The following is an 18404-nucleotide window of genomic DNA, read 5'->3' as shown; positions in this document are numbered from 1 at the left end:
AACTCTGTTAACAAGAGGAAAAGACTCTTAGTTAGGATTTTACTTTTAAGACAGTTATATGCTTTTTGCAAAAAGCGTATCTAAATAAAATGACATGAAAGGCTAAAAATAAAGAACAGGCAAATATTTTCTCAAAATAAAAAAAATTCTCTTTGGCACTATTAATATAAGACAATGCGGGGGTCAGGGAAAAATACAGATAAAGAGTCATTTCTAACTAATACAGAATCCATAACACAAAGAGGCAATAGTCATAAAGCCTTTGCACTAAATAATATCTGGTTAATGTATCTGAGAAATTTTTAACAAAAGGAGAAACTATTTGATCTTTTATTGAAAAAACAAGTAGCAATAAATTGTATATCCTGTCTGATTTTACTCATGGAAAATGTGTATGTGTATGTGTACACACACACACACACGCGCGCACACACACACACACACATATACATACATACACACACATACGAAAAAGCCTGAAAAATGAAACACATTTAAGGCATATAAGTTTGTAGTGGGAATATGAGTGGTTTTTATTTATTCTTGAATGCTTCTGTATATTATCCAAAATTTTACTATTGACTGTGGATTAATTCTGTAATGAAATGGTATCCATTCAAAAATAACTTACATGGTATTATCTCTAAGAGAATGGATTTTTTCTGCATCTATTTTTACTTTGATTTTGTTTTTAAGGTGACTTAAAATTACCAGACATTATCATTTTGTCCTCCCATTAATTGCCATAAAGTGATCTCATAGAGAAATAAACTAAAGTCACATCTACTTTCCTCATAGTAAAGATACAGTTACTACAACCTTGGAAACTCATGGAATTGGAAACTTTATACTTGATAAAATCCACAGAGTATGTCAAAGAATATAGTAACTTTGGAAATAAATGCCTCAGTTGCTATAAATCTAAGCATTCCATATGCAATCCTCTTCCTTAAAGGAAGGAAAAAATCAGAATTCTTACATAATTTTTTCCCAATGAGTAAAATCAGACATATACATTAACCTTCAATAATTCCAAGTAATGGACAGAAGTGATTTAAAGACCCACGGCTGATCTTTCATTACTTTATCAATGCTTTTACTAAACTGGGTAATCAATCATGTCATTTTGAGAATTAAAAGTATTATCTAAAGTCAGATACTCTTTTTCTTTTTACTTATTAAAGTAAAAACACATCTACAAGTTTGTTTTTAAACTTCTACCCAGTTCAATTTCACCATGTGGTTACATAAAGTCAAAGAAAATGACAGGCCAAGTGACAAAGGAGTCAGATAAAGGGAACACATGTCACAAAGGCACTGTCTTGGGAAGATAAAGTTTTAACTGTAGACGACAATAAATAAGAAGTACTGTGCATATGAAATTAAAACCATGCCTTTGAGAATTTTTTAAACATAGTATTCCAATCAGCCATTATAAATTCATAAAATTTACAGAGCCAAGCTAAATAAAAAGTCAGTTTACACAATCTTTTATTTTCTATGTATACCAAGAAGAAGGTGCAATTATGATAAGGTGGAACAACAAAGAGTTAGAAATAAAGTTATATACTATTAGCTAAATTATTATTTGGGGAGTAAACCAAGTTTTAAAAATACATTAGAGAAAAATGGCAGATTGGAAAATTGAATTTATCCTTTCTCCTTGATGATAAGTCCCTCCTCTCGTTACTAAATAAAACAATGAGAAGGTATAAATGCATAAACACAAAGCATAAGAGAAAAAATGATAGCACGTAAGTCAACACATTTTTTGAAGCTGGAAAATGGATCAGGTGAGAGCCAAGAGTCCGCAGGGAGAGGATGGCATAAAAGCACTTAGGAAATGTTTGGAAGCATCATGTCTGTTGGAAGGAACTTACTCAGAAGAGGAGGCTCACTGCTGGTGATGGTCTCCTCGACCTTGGCTCTGTCCCTGCCTGACCAGTGGATGGAGCTCACCAGCTGGCAGGCCCCAAGCATGCATACAAAGCTGTGTACCAGCTTTCTGGTGCCTCGCTCTCAAGAGTGAACACACAGGACTACTGGGATTAGGGAAATGTCGTTCACGTAACAGAAAGAGGCCAACCAACCCCACCAAAACCCAAGTCAAAACACAAGTGCCGGGGCATCTGGGTGACTCAAGTCGGTTAAGCCTCCAACTCTTGATTTCCCTCAGGTTATGATCCCAGGGTCGTGGGTCGAGCCCCAGTCGGGCTCTGCACTGAGTGTGGAGCCTACTTAAGATTCTCCCCGCTCCCCCTCTGCCCCTCCTCCTGCTCACACTCGCTCATGCATGCACATTCTCTCTAAAACAAAAAACAAGTACCTGAAAAAAAAAAAAGATGCAGGGGGCAAGAAAACAATAGTCTCATATACTGTCAGAGAGTAAAGAAAGGACACAACGTCCATCAAACAAGAACAGGATGCAATCAGGGCACCTGGGTAGCTCAATGGGTTAAGCATCCAACTCTTGATTTAGGCTCAGGTCATGATCTCACAGTTCGTGAGATGAAGTCCCAAGTTCGGTTCTGCACTGACAGTGTGAAGCCTGCTTGGAATTCTCTCTCTCTCTCTCTCTGCCCCTCCTCTGCTTGTTCGCTCTCCCTGTCTCTCTCTTCCTCAAAATAAATAAACTTAAAAATATTTTTAAAAAAGAACAGGACGCAATTAAAAATGAATCAGAAAATAAGGATGCACTCTGAGAAACGGGAAAAAAGTCATAGTGCATTTAAAAACTTTAATCAAAGAATTGCAAGTCAAAGTTGAGATATTCCATAGAAAAGAACAAAAGAAAGGGGATTTTAAGCTGGAGAACATCCAAGCACTTGTGCAGGAAAGCAAGCAGAGCACACAGAAAAGAGGGTATCACTCCAGAAGTATCATAGAAACATTTCCTAGAAACAAAAGAAATGAGTTTGCAGACTGAACCTCTGAACGAAAACTTAGTTCAGAACACCAGGGATACAGAGAAGGTTCTGAAAATGTCCAGGGCATGAGATTCGTGCAAAGGGCAGGATGAAGGAAGAGGGTGACCAATCCTTTCCTGATGTGAAATTTGAATGACAGCTGACTTCTGGTAAATGGACGGAAAATGGAGCAATGCCTTCGATATTCTGAAGAAAAAGGTTTCCAACTGGAATTCTATCCACAAGTAAACAACTATGGTTAAGGAGAGATAACAGATATTTTATATATCTATCTATCTATATCTATATCTATATCTATATATATATATCTGTTATATAAATATCTAAATATCTGTTCTATAAATATCTGTTCTATAGATCTATTCTATATATATCTGTTATATATATATGTGTGTGTATATATATATATATATATATACATATATACATATATATATATATATATATATATATATATATATATATATAAAACCCAACTACCTCCCACAAATCCTACCCCAAAAAGCTAGGAGAAAATAAACCAGGGAAAAGACTTGAAAGGCAGGAAAGAAAGTATGTGACAGAAAGAGCAAGGAAGCAAAGGGAATTCCAGGAGGCAGGTGAGCCCCAGGAACGTGGCTGTGTGGGTCACTCAGAAGGGCCGGGACAGAAGGTAGGGAAGGTGGCCAGTGTGGGGACGCGAGGGGTGGACCACCCGAGGGGCCCCACTGCAGCTGAGAGGAGCGCCAGAGGGGGAGGGCCCTAGCAGAGTCAGAGCATGCGCCGCAGGCTGCCAGGGCTCAGAGGCTAGAGGCAGGGGTTTGTGTGCAGAGGCCCACTGCCCTGCAACCAGGGACCGTTGGCTCAAAACCCACCCACGAGACAGGACAGCACGGGAAATGCTACCCTTGAAGAGGAAGACCTACTTCTAAGAATGGCAGGAGATAGGTCTGTGAGATCCAGATCCAGTAGTTCCACAAGCCCCAATTAAAAGAGTGATCAAAGATTTGAAACAAACATTTTAATGTTTAGTTATTTTGAGAGAAAAAGACAGAGAGAGAGAATCCCGAGGCTCTGTGCTGCTAGCGCAGAGCCCGTCGCACGGCTCACTCATAAATTGTGAGATCAGGAGATCACCACCTGAGCCGAAATGAAGAGTCGGGCGCTTAACCGACTGAGCCACCCAGGCGCCCCAAAAGGGTGATCAGAGATTTAAAACAAGCCAGTACCTACGCAGTCAGAGCAATGGTACATGAAGCCCAGGAGCGTGCCCCTGGGCCCTTTCTTGGGGCACCCTGGTTCTCAGATCCTTCTCCTCCAGGCCCCACCTCAGGTCCCTGGCAGACAGAAAGTACCACCACGCCCCTCCTCTATAAAAGCGGAGATGTAAGGTCCAGACCTGGTAGAGAATAGGGGCGGGGATCAGCTGTCCGGCGCCTGGACACAAGCAGGGCCGGTCCCCCTCAGTAAGGTACTGAACAGAACTCTGTAAGTGGAATGATGGAGTGGCCTGCCTCATTTTTAGCTCTCAAAGTGCCTTCTCAGGGTGGGGAATACTTTCCTGTCCCTCCTCCTTCTAACAGCCGGGTATAATTTGCCTCTGAGCATAGGTACAGCGATATCCTAAAAGTTTGTATCCTTAGTGTTCTCATTACGCAAAATCCAGATTTTCTGAGATTCAGGTTTGGGTTGTCCTTTGATCCTATGATTTGCTTCTGATTTGTGATTTTTTTTCTTTTTTTTTTTTTTTTTTTGCATGTCTTCTGAGTTGACTGGAGTTTTTCTCAACAGCGTCTTTTACTGCATTTGATCAGAGAATGGGTCTGAACTGTTTTGCTTTTCAGAATTTATTGTTTGTGGCCTAATAGTTGAGTTTTTAAAAGTGTTTTTAAGTAGTTTATTCTGCTTTCAGTTTGATATATATCTTTCAGTCAATCTTCTTCCTTTTCAAAATCGTGTTATTCAGATTCTGTAGATTTGTATTACTGTTTGCCTAAGTAATCTATCGTAGTCTGAAATGGAGGAGTTCAAGTCTCCTATCATACTGTTTCTCCTTATATTTCCTGTAGTTCTGCTTTCAATAGTATGATTCTGTACCAAACCGTGAATAAAGGCTTCTGCCTGCTTTAACCTTATTGTGAACTCAACCTCTTTTTTTGCAGAGCCACCCATTTACAGATTAGAAAACTGAGGTGGAGAACAGTACTGTCATTTGCTCTAAAGTTCATACTAAGTGGTAGGTCTGGAAGTCCAACTCAGGCTTGCCTGAAGCCTTAAACATAAATACATACCACATACACACCCCACATACACACCACACACATAATACACCACACACATATGCACACAACATACTACACATACATGCACACCCTTAGCACACCCCCACATACACATACACACACATATACACCACATATATATATATATACACACACCACACATACACATATACCCTAGCACACTTCCCACAAACACACACACACACCCCAGACCACACACTGTACCACACACACATACCCACTGCACCCACCCCCCCAACACACACACACCACACATACATATGCACATACCATATAAACACACATTCACACACATACCACACATTAATACATTCCTGGTACACATGTGCATGCGCGCGCACACACACACACACACACACACACACACACACACACATATACACTACTGGCAAAACGATTCTAGATAAATCTTGAATAGAGGCATTGTGCCATAAGTTTCCATGAAAATCACCAAAAACGTCTTAGATTTTACCAGACACCCTCACTTTTGAGCAGCAGATGCCCCTTTTCTAGTATGTCCTTTACGGTGTGACATGAGCAGTGTATGTCCTGGACCCACACAGGAACATCAGGGCCAGAGGTCCTTACATTGTAACAATACCCGACTCTTTGTATAAAGAATGTAATTATTAGCTCCTAAATAAACTACTTTTGTACATTTTACGACCCAGAGGTAGACCAGTCTTCCCAAGTCTACATTCTACTCATTTAGAAAAAAAACAACTGCCTGTCGAATCCTGGACCCTGGCTTAAAGTAAGTTTACATCTTGTAGTCCCAATATTGTAATCTTTAAATATTTCTATGGTAACAAACACACCTACTTCATTTTATTCACTATGTAAATTCATTCAAATCACATGTAAATTGTGTGATAATTGTGTGCCCAGTCTCATTTTCACACTGATAAGAACTGATGCAATTTCTCTCAAAGAATGGTTTATGCAGATTTTACATGAACTCCAAACAGCTTTGAATATTACTGTTAATATTAACCCCTTGACTATTTTAATGAAAACTAAAGTAAACCTGTCTGAAATCCATCTATAAAGGACACCAAGAGGCCCACCTGATCTCTTAAAGTGCTGTATTGTTTTCAGTGTCTTCAGTGATGTCCTGATGTCACGGCTCTCCTTGTCAGTTGCACGAAACAAGACGCTGACAATTTCTTTTAAGAACATTGTTTACTTCCTTTCAAAACACTGAAACTTCAATATCAGAATCAGAACTTCTGACATAAAATGGTAAAAACAAGATTCACTCCTTGCAAGCACTTTGCTGCCTGGGAGTATCTTCGAGAAGAGCAGCTGAAATCGCTGTCTTCCGTAACATGGCTCTCCACTTGCAAGCATTCCCCAAGGCTTTGGAAGCCGAAGTCAATTGAGCTGTTGCATACAGGCCTTAGTGAAGCTGGAGGGGTTTCTGACTGCATGATTTTCTTCTTTTTTTAAATGTAAAAATATTTGTCTAAAACTCTTCTGGACTAGAGACTGTAGAAAGCATTTTGTAGAATGGTGACGACTTGGTAAAGGTATGTATGTTTATGACAAGAGGAAAAATGATTTCATTTTAGAGCATGTAAGCCTAACTTACGTGCTTCAGGAAACTCAAGCTAGAGATGAGTATAACAGCACATTTAGAGTCCTGGGAGAATGCAGCATTTTAAAATTCTCATCTCCTGCTTACCATCTCATTGACATATAAGAAGCAAAATGTACAATGACAACTTTGGGGTATGTTATGGCAAATTCCCAGCAGGTGAAGTTAGGTGTGTGTGTGTATGTAATATTCTCAACAAATACCACCAAAGGTACATACTGAAGAGGGATATTCTTCATCTTGTAGAACTATGTAAAATTAAGACTACAATAATTGAAATACAGGAAGATAAACCCCAGAGAATATGATTTATCAAAACAGCTCTTGCCCAACTAGTTCAAGAGAATTGAAGCAAATTAAGTTATAGTTATGTCAGTACATTGACTAACTTAGTCAAAGATATTTAGAATGGGATGACCTATAGATATTTGAAAATAAGAGTTGGTGTTTTAAAAATAAATCAATGTATTAACTGAAAATGGATGTAGTCAGTCAATGAGTGACTCTAGCATCTCAAAACTAAACTTGATAAAGACAAGACCTGTCACTGAAAATGATCTTTCTATCTGCTCTTTTCATAAGTAAGTCAGGATTTATTTAGTTGATAGTGTAAATGCCTTGTAAATTCTAAATGCAAGTTCAAGAATCATCCAGTTGTCTAATTTTTGTCTTTTCCATTCTAGAGAGAAACTCATCACAGGTACTCATTGTTTGTTATTTTCCTTTTATGAGATAATGGAATCATTAAGCTTTTGAAGACTTTCACTTACAGGAGTCCTGGCACTATCACAACAAGGTCTATCGTAGGAGAAGAGCCAAGACCCAATCATGTAGGTGTTTCCTGAATAGCCCTGTGAATCGTAAGCTCTCAAAAAAGAATGCCTTGTGCCTTCTAGTTTCCTAAAAAATGTCCCATTCTTCAACCACATATTGCAGTATTTCATTTTTCTCCTAAGGTTCATAGAATGCCTTTCTTTAAACTCTACTTCCATATTCTTTTAGTTTCTTCAAAAGTTCTGAGGCCTAGCTTTAAAAGCTACTTGGTGGATGGAGGAAATCATGTTGTACATTGTCAATATTATTCATAATTAGACACTAGAAACAACAGCAACAGTTGGACCTCTTTGTGTCATTCTGAATGAGAAAACTTCTGGGAAGTTGCTGGAACAAAGTGGAGCACATCCACTGTGACTTTGTTCACAGTGTTTTCAGGATCCATCCAAGCAGGGAGAGGCAAGAGAGGCACACATGGGAACAGCGTGGGAGGCAAGTCAGCTGTGATGAAGTAGAAGAAGAGACCTTGGCTGAGGTACACAGCAATCTTAAGGAGCTGTCCAGGGTGGTATTTGTTATTTCAGCCCCAGTGACTCAGGAGGGTACACTCCAGAAAGAACCAAGGGACAGACCAACTGCAATGTTATGGTCTCGCTGACTTTCAGGATAATGACTCAAGTTTTGAAGGAAGCACTAAGTGACCAGTTATTTCATCAGGAAATACCTTCCATTCAAAAATCTACTATGAGAAAGCAGAACATGGTAAGCTCTCTCAGGCCCATTCCACGGAACTTCCTGTGCCGTCCAGTAAGGGCACATGTGGCTATGTGTGACTGAGGAACTAAAGTTTTAATTTTGTCTTATTTTAGTTAATTTTAATTTAAACAGACACATATGACTAGTGACTAACCATATTGGAGTTTGCAGCTCTAGATTTAAACAAACAAACAAATAAACAGCGAGCACACAAGAAAAGCCTGAGGAAGATTCTTCATAGCCATATACCCCTGGGGATGTCTGAAAAGTGCCTCTCTCTGCCCCAACAGGGTCCTCACACACTAGAGAGCCCTCTCCCAATGATGCAACTGCCCCCCTTCCCTCCCGTATGTCCTTTACTCTCTTTTCTTCCTTCCCCCACACAATATAACAAGGTCTCCTGTTGAACTCCAGCAGGTTCAACTCTACTCTCCTGGTCCGCAAGTCCTACACCTTTGTCCACATACCCAAGATGTTTGCGTGTCTTTATGTCTTTTTTACGGATACTATGTGATACACTTTTAAGTGTTAATATTGTACTTACACACATAATATGTTCATTTAGACTATTTGGGAGTATTTACCATTATTTATTATAGAAATATTTGCTTTGATTAATTTAGAACTGTTTTCAGCACTTGTTTCCAGGATTGCAACCACCTGATAAAGCCAGGACTTCCATTTGGATCTCTTTTATTCAAACAAATATATTTTTTTTTTTTTTGCTTCACGCATTATATAACGTATTCCTTTCTCTTTATACTTTTCTATGATATTTGTTTTATTTACTTGTGTATTTGAGCAAACTTTTTTTAGTTGACATATTCTGTAACTAGATCACCAATATGAATAATTCATCCATGCATTATTTTACTAACTGATGGAAACAGAAAAAGCAGTACGGACTTCTACAGATTTATCTGTACTTACTTTTCTTTACATGCATATTCTCCATATACTATTATGAAATATTAAAAACATGGGTATATGCTACAGTATAACTTCACACTCATTATTTTATATTCTATCACAGAATCACCTCATCTCCAAAGGATTAAGACATAGAGAAAAAAATAGGGGAAGGATAAAAACAAAAGGGGAAAAGGGCAAGAGGTTCCGGAAGTGCTCTAGAAGACAGCAGGACTCAGTACTTGTGTGGAGCAAATTCAGGCCTGGGGTGGGACACAGAATGGTGAGCATATCTGATGGAATGGGCACTGGCTTAGAAAAGTGTCAGCAGAGGCTGGGGGAAGTGATGTGGCTCTGGGCAAGGCCTCAGGGGTCCAACAAGTCTCCAGGAAGGGCAGAGGTGGGCGGGCAGCAGGAAATGTCAAGGAGGGACTTTAGTAACACAGAGAAGGGAGTATAATGGGAGGGCATCTGGCTCTAAGAGAGTCATTTATGATGCTACCTACAGCTGCTAATCTGCATAATGTTCCAATTCAGCCTTGAAATAATTTAAACAAGAAAAAATTTTACCTGTGATGTCCTGAATACCGTGGACCACGGATATGGCCTATTCCTCGGCACCCTGGAGTAGGACAAACAGCTTGACCTGGAAGGATTTTCACATCATTTGCTCCTTCAGGAAGTAAAAGAACATACCTTGAAAACACCCTCAGTAAAGAACTAAAAAGACTAAGATATGTAAATGATATTCATTGAGACTTTGCAAATTAAACACAAACCATCACTAAAACACTTACTGGATACCTGTGAGGTTTTATAACATGATTTAGCAGAAAATATCAGTGCTGTAATAGATAACACTAATGCAACTAATATCTGAGGCAGACCAAAACATAAAGGCACTGAAATATTTTAAAAATATGAGAACATTCGCTCATTTCTTTCAGAGGGTAACACTGGTAAAGGCAATATAACCATGAGCTAAGATAAGAGTGTGAAAGGGTGAGGTCTGGTTTGTGGTTCCCTTGAAACTCCCACTCAACCACAGCAAGGGGCTCCCCCAAATGATGGACAGAAACTCAGCTAATAAATGAGGCACACCAAAGAGAGCAAACAGGGCCCCACCCATGCTTACTGAAGTAGCTGTCAAAGCTAGCTGAAAAAAAGAACCCATACTACACTATGCTAACACTATGCTAATACTAATACTATGTTTGGTATACTATAGGCCAGAGATAAATTCTGTCAAGCCCAAGAGGCAATCTCTCTCTAAAGACTATCAGGAATTAAACCCTCTTTCTCTGATCTGTGATTCTCCTCAGGCTGCTCTCCCTCCAGAGAAAACCCTCTGGATCTTGTCATCACCCAAAATGACACTGCTTCCAAAAGCACTGAGCCAACAGCCCATCTGATGACAAAATCGCATCCTCCCAGATTGCTCGCTCAGGTAGCCCAGCTGCTGCTGCTGCTGCTTCAACCAACATCAGGGGAGTTTCCAGGCCACGAACTCCCTTCTCTCCCATCTTCAGCCTCTCCCATCACAACTCCCTTCCCTTGTCTTAGATTGTACGAACCAGTATTTACCCTCTGTTGCAAATAACTTAAACCCCCTGCCTCGCTGACCTTTTGTGACAAGTGGCTGTGAAAAGAAAACAAAGAGCCAACCCTGGGTCAGTGGTACTATCCTGCTGGTCTGTGTTTTGCATGATTAAGTTCTGGAAAAAATTACAGAGCATTGCAGATTCACCATTACCCAAACTACTGTCTCCAATGTCACCCTAGCCCCTCCCCACTCTCCCAAGCCTCTGTTAACCCCCACCCTTTGGCAGGCTGAGCTTGCCTGCCCTCCACTGAGAAAGCAGGAGCTTCTCCTCAGCATACAGCATTCCCCTCCTTCCTTGCCATCATGGCGCAGGGAGCACTCTCTCCTCTCCAGGGTAAGTCTCTCACCGGTTATGTTTGGGTCTTATCTACCTCATCCTCCAGGGTCTTTAGGCTATCATTCACTCTAATCACTCCTGAACTACCAGATCCTTTGTACCAGTATTTAAACAAACTCCAGTTTCTCCTCTATACAAAGAAACAAACAAAGGCAAAACAAAACAGAAAAGAAAAGTGTAAAACTCTACTGGGACCCCACATTCCCCTTCAGGAGCTGTTTTTACTCTTTTCCCCTTCCTAGACAAACTTCTCAAAGAAGTGACTTCTGCTTCCTCACATCTCACTTCTTAAACAAGATCCATCTTCTGAGGTCACTAATGAGCTCTCCGCATTAAGCCCCACATGCGCTGCTGAGTAGGTATCACACTCCCTGCCTTGGACTATTAATCACTCGCCCTTCTTGAGTTGTTATTGTCCACAAGCTTTGGTGACATCACACCCTGACTGCATATGGGCATCCTCTCATTATATCCTTTGCCAGATCTCCCTCCTCTAGTTAACCTTAAAATGTCAGAGAACCTCACGATATGTTCCTGGGCCATCCACTTCTATAGCCTCATTTACCAACTATACGTCATAGATGCTCACTGGCTATATACAAGCTCACGGGATATATACAACAAATGTTACAGGCTGTTACAATAAATATTTATACCTCAAGTACATTTTCATTAAGTTTACTGAGCAACAAGCAAGTCTTTCCTAGATACTTATTTTGCTCTCAAAATTTTGCAAAAACACCTTGAGGGATAAACAGAAGTAAGAGTTGCCCTATCCAAGGGTAGCTTTATGGAAATAACCTTAAAAAAGAAACAATTTTTAAACAAACGCAAGGAATCTATGTTTAAAAACTGTAAACAAGTCTCTAATTAAGAAGTATGTTTGTGTCAGTCAGTAAATTTTAAAAGTCTGTAAAAAAGAAACACAGACTATAGGTAGACTTTTCTCCAAACTTCGCTTCACAATACATTTCCAAGGCCACCATCACAAAGTCCTGAAATATTAAACCTATAAACAAACAAATGCTCTCCATCAGTCAGCCCAGGTGTTGCTCTGTGTGGACAACATTCTGATAAACTGTCACTGAAGACTCCTCAGTATTTTTTTCAGGACTATCATTTGATTAGACTAAGACTTAGAGTGATCTTTTACATCTTTATCAATGCACATTTATCTCCAGAGCCCTGATGGGGGTCACATTTCTCTCCTTGTTACATATTTAAGGAGGGGTATCACCTTAATTATCATGAGAAGAGTTATTACATTAAGAACCACAGCAAGGGTCAAAACAAAGAAGGAGTCAAGAAGAACATGCAATAAAAATGCATGGGATCTAAAAATTTCCTTGGTACATTTTGTATGATGAAGTTTAATGGGTTGACTCAACGGTGAATTAGACAGCCATCTGTTGGGGAAAAGAAACCTGTAAATTCAACAATTTTTCATATTATCGCCTCTAGGATAAGGGAACCCGTGATAAAATTAATATTTTTTTCCCTAGAAAATAATTTCATTTTCACCAAGAATATCTTCCTTGTAACTTGGATATTTAGAGAATTAGGTCTCAAGAAGAAAATGTTCTCAACTTGAAATCATTTTTTTCAGAGAGACCATTCTGAACATTTTACCATTTCTTGCCTTCTTTTTGCCACTTTAACTGAAATTAATTTCCTAGTGTATCTGTTGATCTCCTGTCTCCCTTCACTAGAGTGAGGACATTGACCGTATCTAATGTGTCTACCACTGTATCCCCAGAACCCACTACAACAGCGACTGGCACACAATAGATACCGAATAAGTATGCTTTACAAATGAGGAAGGATCATAAAGACAACAGTTAACACCCACTAAACATTATTTGGTATATACTGACCACAATGCTGTGGGCTAGTCTCTGTAATAAATAAGAATAAATTAATGCAGAGCTTAGTGTGTCTAAAATCAATCTCTAGATTTCTATTCCTGAATACTATGAGCTACTATAAAGCAGCATGAATAAGTCCTAATTTATTCCAAGTCTTCTATGAAAATTTTACTCAGGCAGGAGTAAATCTAATGGCAGAGATCCTCTTGCAAAGACAAAACGAAATGGAAAATATCCTCGTAGACTGTAAATTATCTGAGTAGGGAACTGTGTCACACTCACATGATACAGGAAGTAAAATGTCCTTGCGGAGCCCATTCACATGGAACTACGTGGTTGCCATAAACAGACACTGTAATTTCCCACCCAACATCCATCCCCTTCTTTCTTGCCAACTGAACCCTGATTTGGTTCAGGATGGCAACGTGCCCAGCTAGACAGGTTGGCTTTCCCAGCCTCTCACATCCAGATGTGGTCATCTGACACTGTCTAGGACGGTCAGACCTAAGGGAAAGGCAACATAAGGATGTCTATAAATGTTTTTCTTTCCAAGCAGAAGGGTAAAGCTGATGCCAGTGATGCTTTGCTCCCTCAAGTTCTCCTTCTTTGACCTTCGTGGGACACAGAGGTAGGAACTGATGAGGTGACAAGCACAAAGGCAAAAGCAAAAGCTAAAGAAAGCAGAGAACAAAGGAAGACAAACCTGGACCTGGGACGTGCCCGGGTGGACCCACCACATCAGAGTCTGTCACGCAGGACAAATAACCCTCTCTTGGATTAAACCACTGTAAACAGACTTTTGTGTTACCTGCAGCTGAAAAGTCCACACGATGAAACGGCAATTTTATTTTGTTTTTGCTTTTGTGAAATTAAGTAATTTTTCTAAAACAAAAACTAGAATTGCATGTGGGCATTAGACCTATTTGTCATGTAAAGAAGATATAAGATTTCAAGGGAAAAATCAATAAACTAAAGATTGCACCCATCTCTAGAAAATGAGAAGGGGAACTGTCCTTTATTTCAAAATGGCCCAAACTGGTGACCCTGAGTGATGTGAGTGAAAACATCACAGGGAGGTTCATTATCCCACTCCATGTGGGTTAGAGGCTGAGCTCATCGCCCTCTTTCTGAGTAGGAAGCCGTTCCCTCTCCAAATTGTTATTTTATCTGGTGTAGAGCTGACCGGGAGCAGAATGACAATTCTGATGCTGATGATCCGTTCCTTTAAGTGCACATGTGAGCTCCAAGCTGGTGTTGGCCCGCATCAGAACACGAGGATCGAGCAGCAGCATTCCTAGCCTCATTTCAACACTAATTACCCACCGCTGAAAAAGTTTTCCGTTCAACCTGATTCATTTAACAAGTGTTTCATAGACAGATGACTTTAGCATGGGATAGTAATATCCACTAGAGGACACACAGAAAAGTGGGAGAGATGTAAATGTCACTAATAACAGACAAGTTAAGATACCTTATTTCTTCTTATTTTCCTAGTATTATTTTTTAAGTTATTTTTTTGAGTAGCCACTGAGGGTTATTCACACATTTAAAGAGATACTGAGTGCCTGTTATGTGCTAGACAGGATTTGGGTACCAAGGACACGGCAGCAGACCAAAGGGAGAGACCTGTCCCCCTGGAGCCCTGGTGCTTGTGCCAAAGAATAAACACTCAAATGAGAAACACGATGGACCGTCACACAGTGATGGTGCTAGCAAGTCATGAACAGTGATGGGGCAGAAGTGGGGATGCTCCTAAGGCCGGCAGTCTGGAAAGAAGTCCCGACACGTGAGCAGGACCCTACGTGGAGTAAGGGCACAACGCAACCTGGGGCAACAGCAGGGAGGCCAGTGTGGTGGGAGCCACACAAAGGAAAGGGGGCAAGAGATGAGGTCCCATGGGCCAAAGTGACATTCTAGGTTAGGCGGGGGCACTGGAGAGCAGAGAGGGCTGATGAATGAGTGAGAACACACTCACTGGGCCCGTTCTTTGAGAAGTGCTCGAGAAGAGGGCCTGGGGCAGGCTGTGCCCTGTGGCTGGGACTAGAGGTATTGGTGCAGCCAAGGCATCTACACCTGGTGCTCAAGGCCACGGACTAGGTGAGATCCCACGGTGAGTTAGTGTCATTGCAGGACAAGAGGCCTGAGGACTGAGCTCTGGGAAACACTGCTCAAGGAGACTAAAAGGGCAGGAGGAAGGAGCTGTGAAGGTGCAGCCAGGCAGAGACAAGCATGCTCCACAGAGAAGGACGCACAGCCAGCGTGCCAGAAAGCGAGTCAGTGGCTGTGACCACGGTGCCATGAAAAGGGGACCTGGCTCCCCAGCTGCAGGTGTGCAGCATGGGGCTATGGGGACCGGAATGGAGACCATTTTCAGGAGCCGGGCACCAACAACCTGACTCAAGGTCAAAGGAGAGTGGAGGAGAAAAAGACGAAAGTGATAGTTTAAACAGCTTTTTTGAGGAGTTTCAATATAAAAGGCAGTATAAAAGTGGGTTCGCGGTTGAAAACGTATTTCTCTTCTAATTTTTGAGTCATGATGAGGATGTTCCAGGAGAGAGAAATCTGACAGTGTAGGGAGAGAGGGTGAAACTGGTGGGAGAGACCCTTGAGTGGGCACACCATGTGCGCAGCGGCTGCCCCAGGCTCAGGAAACGGGGAGCCCAGGCAAGCGCCTGCACAGAGGAAGGGTGTGCCAGTGGCCACAGGAGAAGGATGGCCAAGTTCTCCACCCACCGCTCTAGTTTTCTCAGTAAAACCGGCCTCGAGAGCATCAGCAGAGATTAAGAATGGAGCAGGCAGAATTAAATCTGGACTTTAAAAGAAATAAATAAAGGAAACTATTCAAATATGTACACATTCCCATTTAAAACAATTAAGATTTCACTATCTTTATTTTGGATGGAAAACTTTTAGGTTAGGATCCTGGGTTTTTTTGCCCCACCCTGCCCCTAGGAAATTTATATTGTAGTTTGTTAAGATTTAATGTAATAATTACTGTTGAGTGCTAGAGAATGCAAATAATAAGCATACCTTTCAAACTGAAATTATAGACTAATCATCCTTATTCTTCATCTCCTAATGAAATTAAGGACCATAAATATCCACTGTGCTATAATAATGCGTTTCTCAAACAGAAGAAGAAAATAATGTAACCACACACCATGGTTGCTTGTACTAGGTTGCAGACTGTCAGATTTCATGATACGTAAGTAAAATAGAACAATAATTTTGTGATAAGAAAATGCAACAAAGGAGTAAGAAAAGGTTCCTACAAAAGTGGCTGTTTTGCCTAACCTGATGATCAAGAAAAACCCTTAAAATACAGCAATGGCAATATCCACAGAGGAAGGCAAACTAACCATCCACCTGATGCAGGACAAGAACAGAAATGTGCCAGAGTCCCAGGGACCAGTGGCTGCAATAATGATACTTATTCCACCAGGGGGAGGAAAACAACCACGCACAGGTGAGACAGACAGGAGTAGCCGCAACGGACGACCTTCTGAAAGCCCTTTCATAGATCCCACAGTTTCTCAGGGAGCAGTTATGGTAAAAAGTGGAACATGTTCTATTGGGCTCTGCTCAGTATTCAAAAGGAGACAGCAGAACAGTGGGCAAAGATTTTCTTTGCAAATATAAAATGCATTATCACATTTTGAGCTTTAAGTAAGAGACAGGTTAATATGGTGGGTGACTGGTTGATAACACAAGGATCCCAGAAAAACTAGATCTCATGTTTCAGTATGGGCACAGGATCAGGGAGACCTGGTGTTTGCTGTAACATGAGATGGTCCCATCCGACATATGTGCATGAAATATTTTAGATCTGGCATGTGCTGACATAAGCCCCCAGCAGGACTGGGGACAAGCAGTGAGGAAAGTGTGAATGGTGTTGACTGACACATGGCTGTAATGATGAGTCATGATGAGGATGGCTGACATGACAGAGCAAAGGGGGAAACAGATTTGAGATAGCTCTCATTCAGATATGTCACCCCAGCATTTTAAAGTAAAAAAATCCGTGCCATCAATTTGTACCCAACTATTTAAATACACAAAACTAGGCTCTTCATATTACTGAATAGCATAGGCCTTCATAAAATGCCAACCTGTTTTGTAACCCAGTTTTTAACCTTTCAAAAAATCTGGAAAACACTCTTGATTTGTGGAAGGGAAAAACTGGGAGAGCTCCTCATAGATAACACAGAAGCACAGAATTTTAAGAGTAGAAAAAATTTTAGGCATTACTGGCACACAAAAAAACATCTGGTTTGCAGGTAACTAAACTAAATTGAATTAAACTGATAACCTTATGGGGGGGTAGAGAGGGAAATATGGTGTCTAACAGCAAGTAAGACAAAACCACTTCCCTAGACTGTCCTGTTTCATTGTTTTCATTACTTTTAAAAAAGAAATAAAAATAGATGCACTTGTCTTCTAAATCTTAACTTTGCACGAATTCTCTCAAAGCTATTATAAAAACTAAAACTACTTTCTTTTGTCCTGAATCTCCCCTGGTTTGTCTTTTATATGAAATCAGCTTTTTAAAAAAATGACTAGTTTGGTACTTGCTTTATGTAAATGAATTACTCCCACCTATTAGACATGAAATGCTGGAACCCCTCCCCGCTTCTCCTCCTCCCTCTCTACTTTACCTCCTGCAACATGATACTAAATAGAATCCAAAAGGGTGGTAACTATGCCTTCCTTATTCCTAGGACTTTTCTTATTCATGTGAAGGGAGAAAAGAAGTGTCAAAAACTGTGTATCGTGATTTGTTTTTGAGCTTTCCAATCCTTGAGCTGCCTTCTCCCCTTTTACCAAGAGGAAAAAATATTGAGAAGAATTAAACATACTCTGTAACTCCAGATTCCAAAGTGGGGTGACGACAGCCTCGTTCCAATAACCTGCACCTTACATTGAAAGCAGAACTTTGGCATTCATAATCACTCCTCAAATTAGCCTTGACCTAGCTCGGCCACGTTAAGAACTTCCATTACCCATAAGCTTTTAACTGCTCTTAATAAAAAATGTTGAGAGTTCTTTGGAAAGCGTGTTTATATGTATATAATTAACAGGTACACTTCTCCCTGTGGCTTCTGCCCTAAAACTAATTCCACAATGAATGACATTCCCATACTGAGTAACTTGTGTACGGTCTTGGCAGGATTGCCACGTTTCTAGTGGGAAGGAAATTCTCAATGCTGATGGCTATAGTAGATGCCTGGATGAAATGGAAGGAGGAGCTCACCTTCCCTCCAAGACCTGTGCACTAGTTTATCCACCGGTGGCTTTGAACTAGTTTGGATTATAGGCTTGAGGGAGAAGGATGAGCACTTACTGCGTGTCAGTGC

The 18404-nt window shown here is 40.6% G+C and overlaps 1 protein-coding gene across 3 annotated transcripts in view; it reads right to left on the bottom strand.

Annotated features, from left to right (window-relative positions):
* The window catches only part of L3MBTL4 (L3MBTL histone methyl-lysine binding protein 4), a 442113-nt gene that overhangs the window by 154351 nt on the left and 269358 nt on the right, over positions 1-18404 (bottom strand). For all 3 annotated transcript variants that reach the window (XM_019418424.2, XM_019418426.2, XM_019418425.2), the window contains exon 14: positions 9816-9918. In XM_019418424.2, coding sequence (XP_019273969.2) covers positions 9816-9918 — 103 coding nt within the window. The remainder of the gene's footprint in view (positions 1-9815; positions 9919-18404) is intronic.

This window comes from Panthera pardus, unplaced genomic scaffold, assembly GCF_024362965.1.
Source record: "Panthera pardus isolate Hobbes unplaced genomic scaffold, ASM2436296v1 HiC_scaffold_15, whole genome shotgun sequence".
NCBI lineage: Eukaryota > Metazoa > Chordata > Mammalia > Carnivora > Felidae > Panthera > Panthera pardus.
Note: the sequence above shows the minus strand (reverse complement) of the source record. Positions and strands in the feature narration are given on the sequence as shown.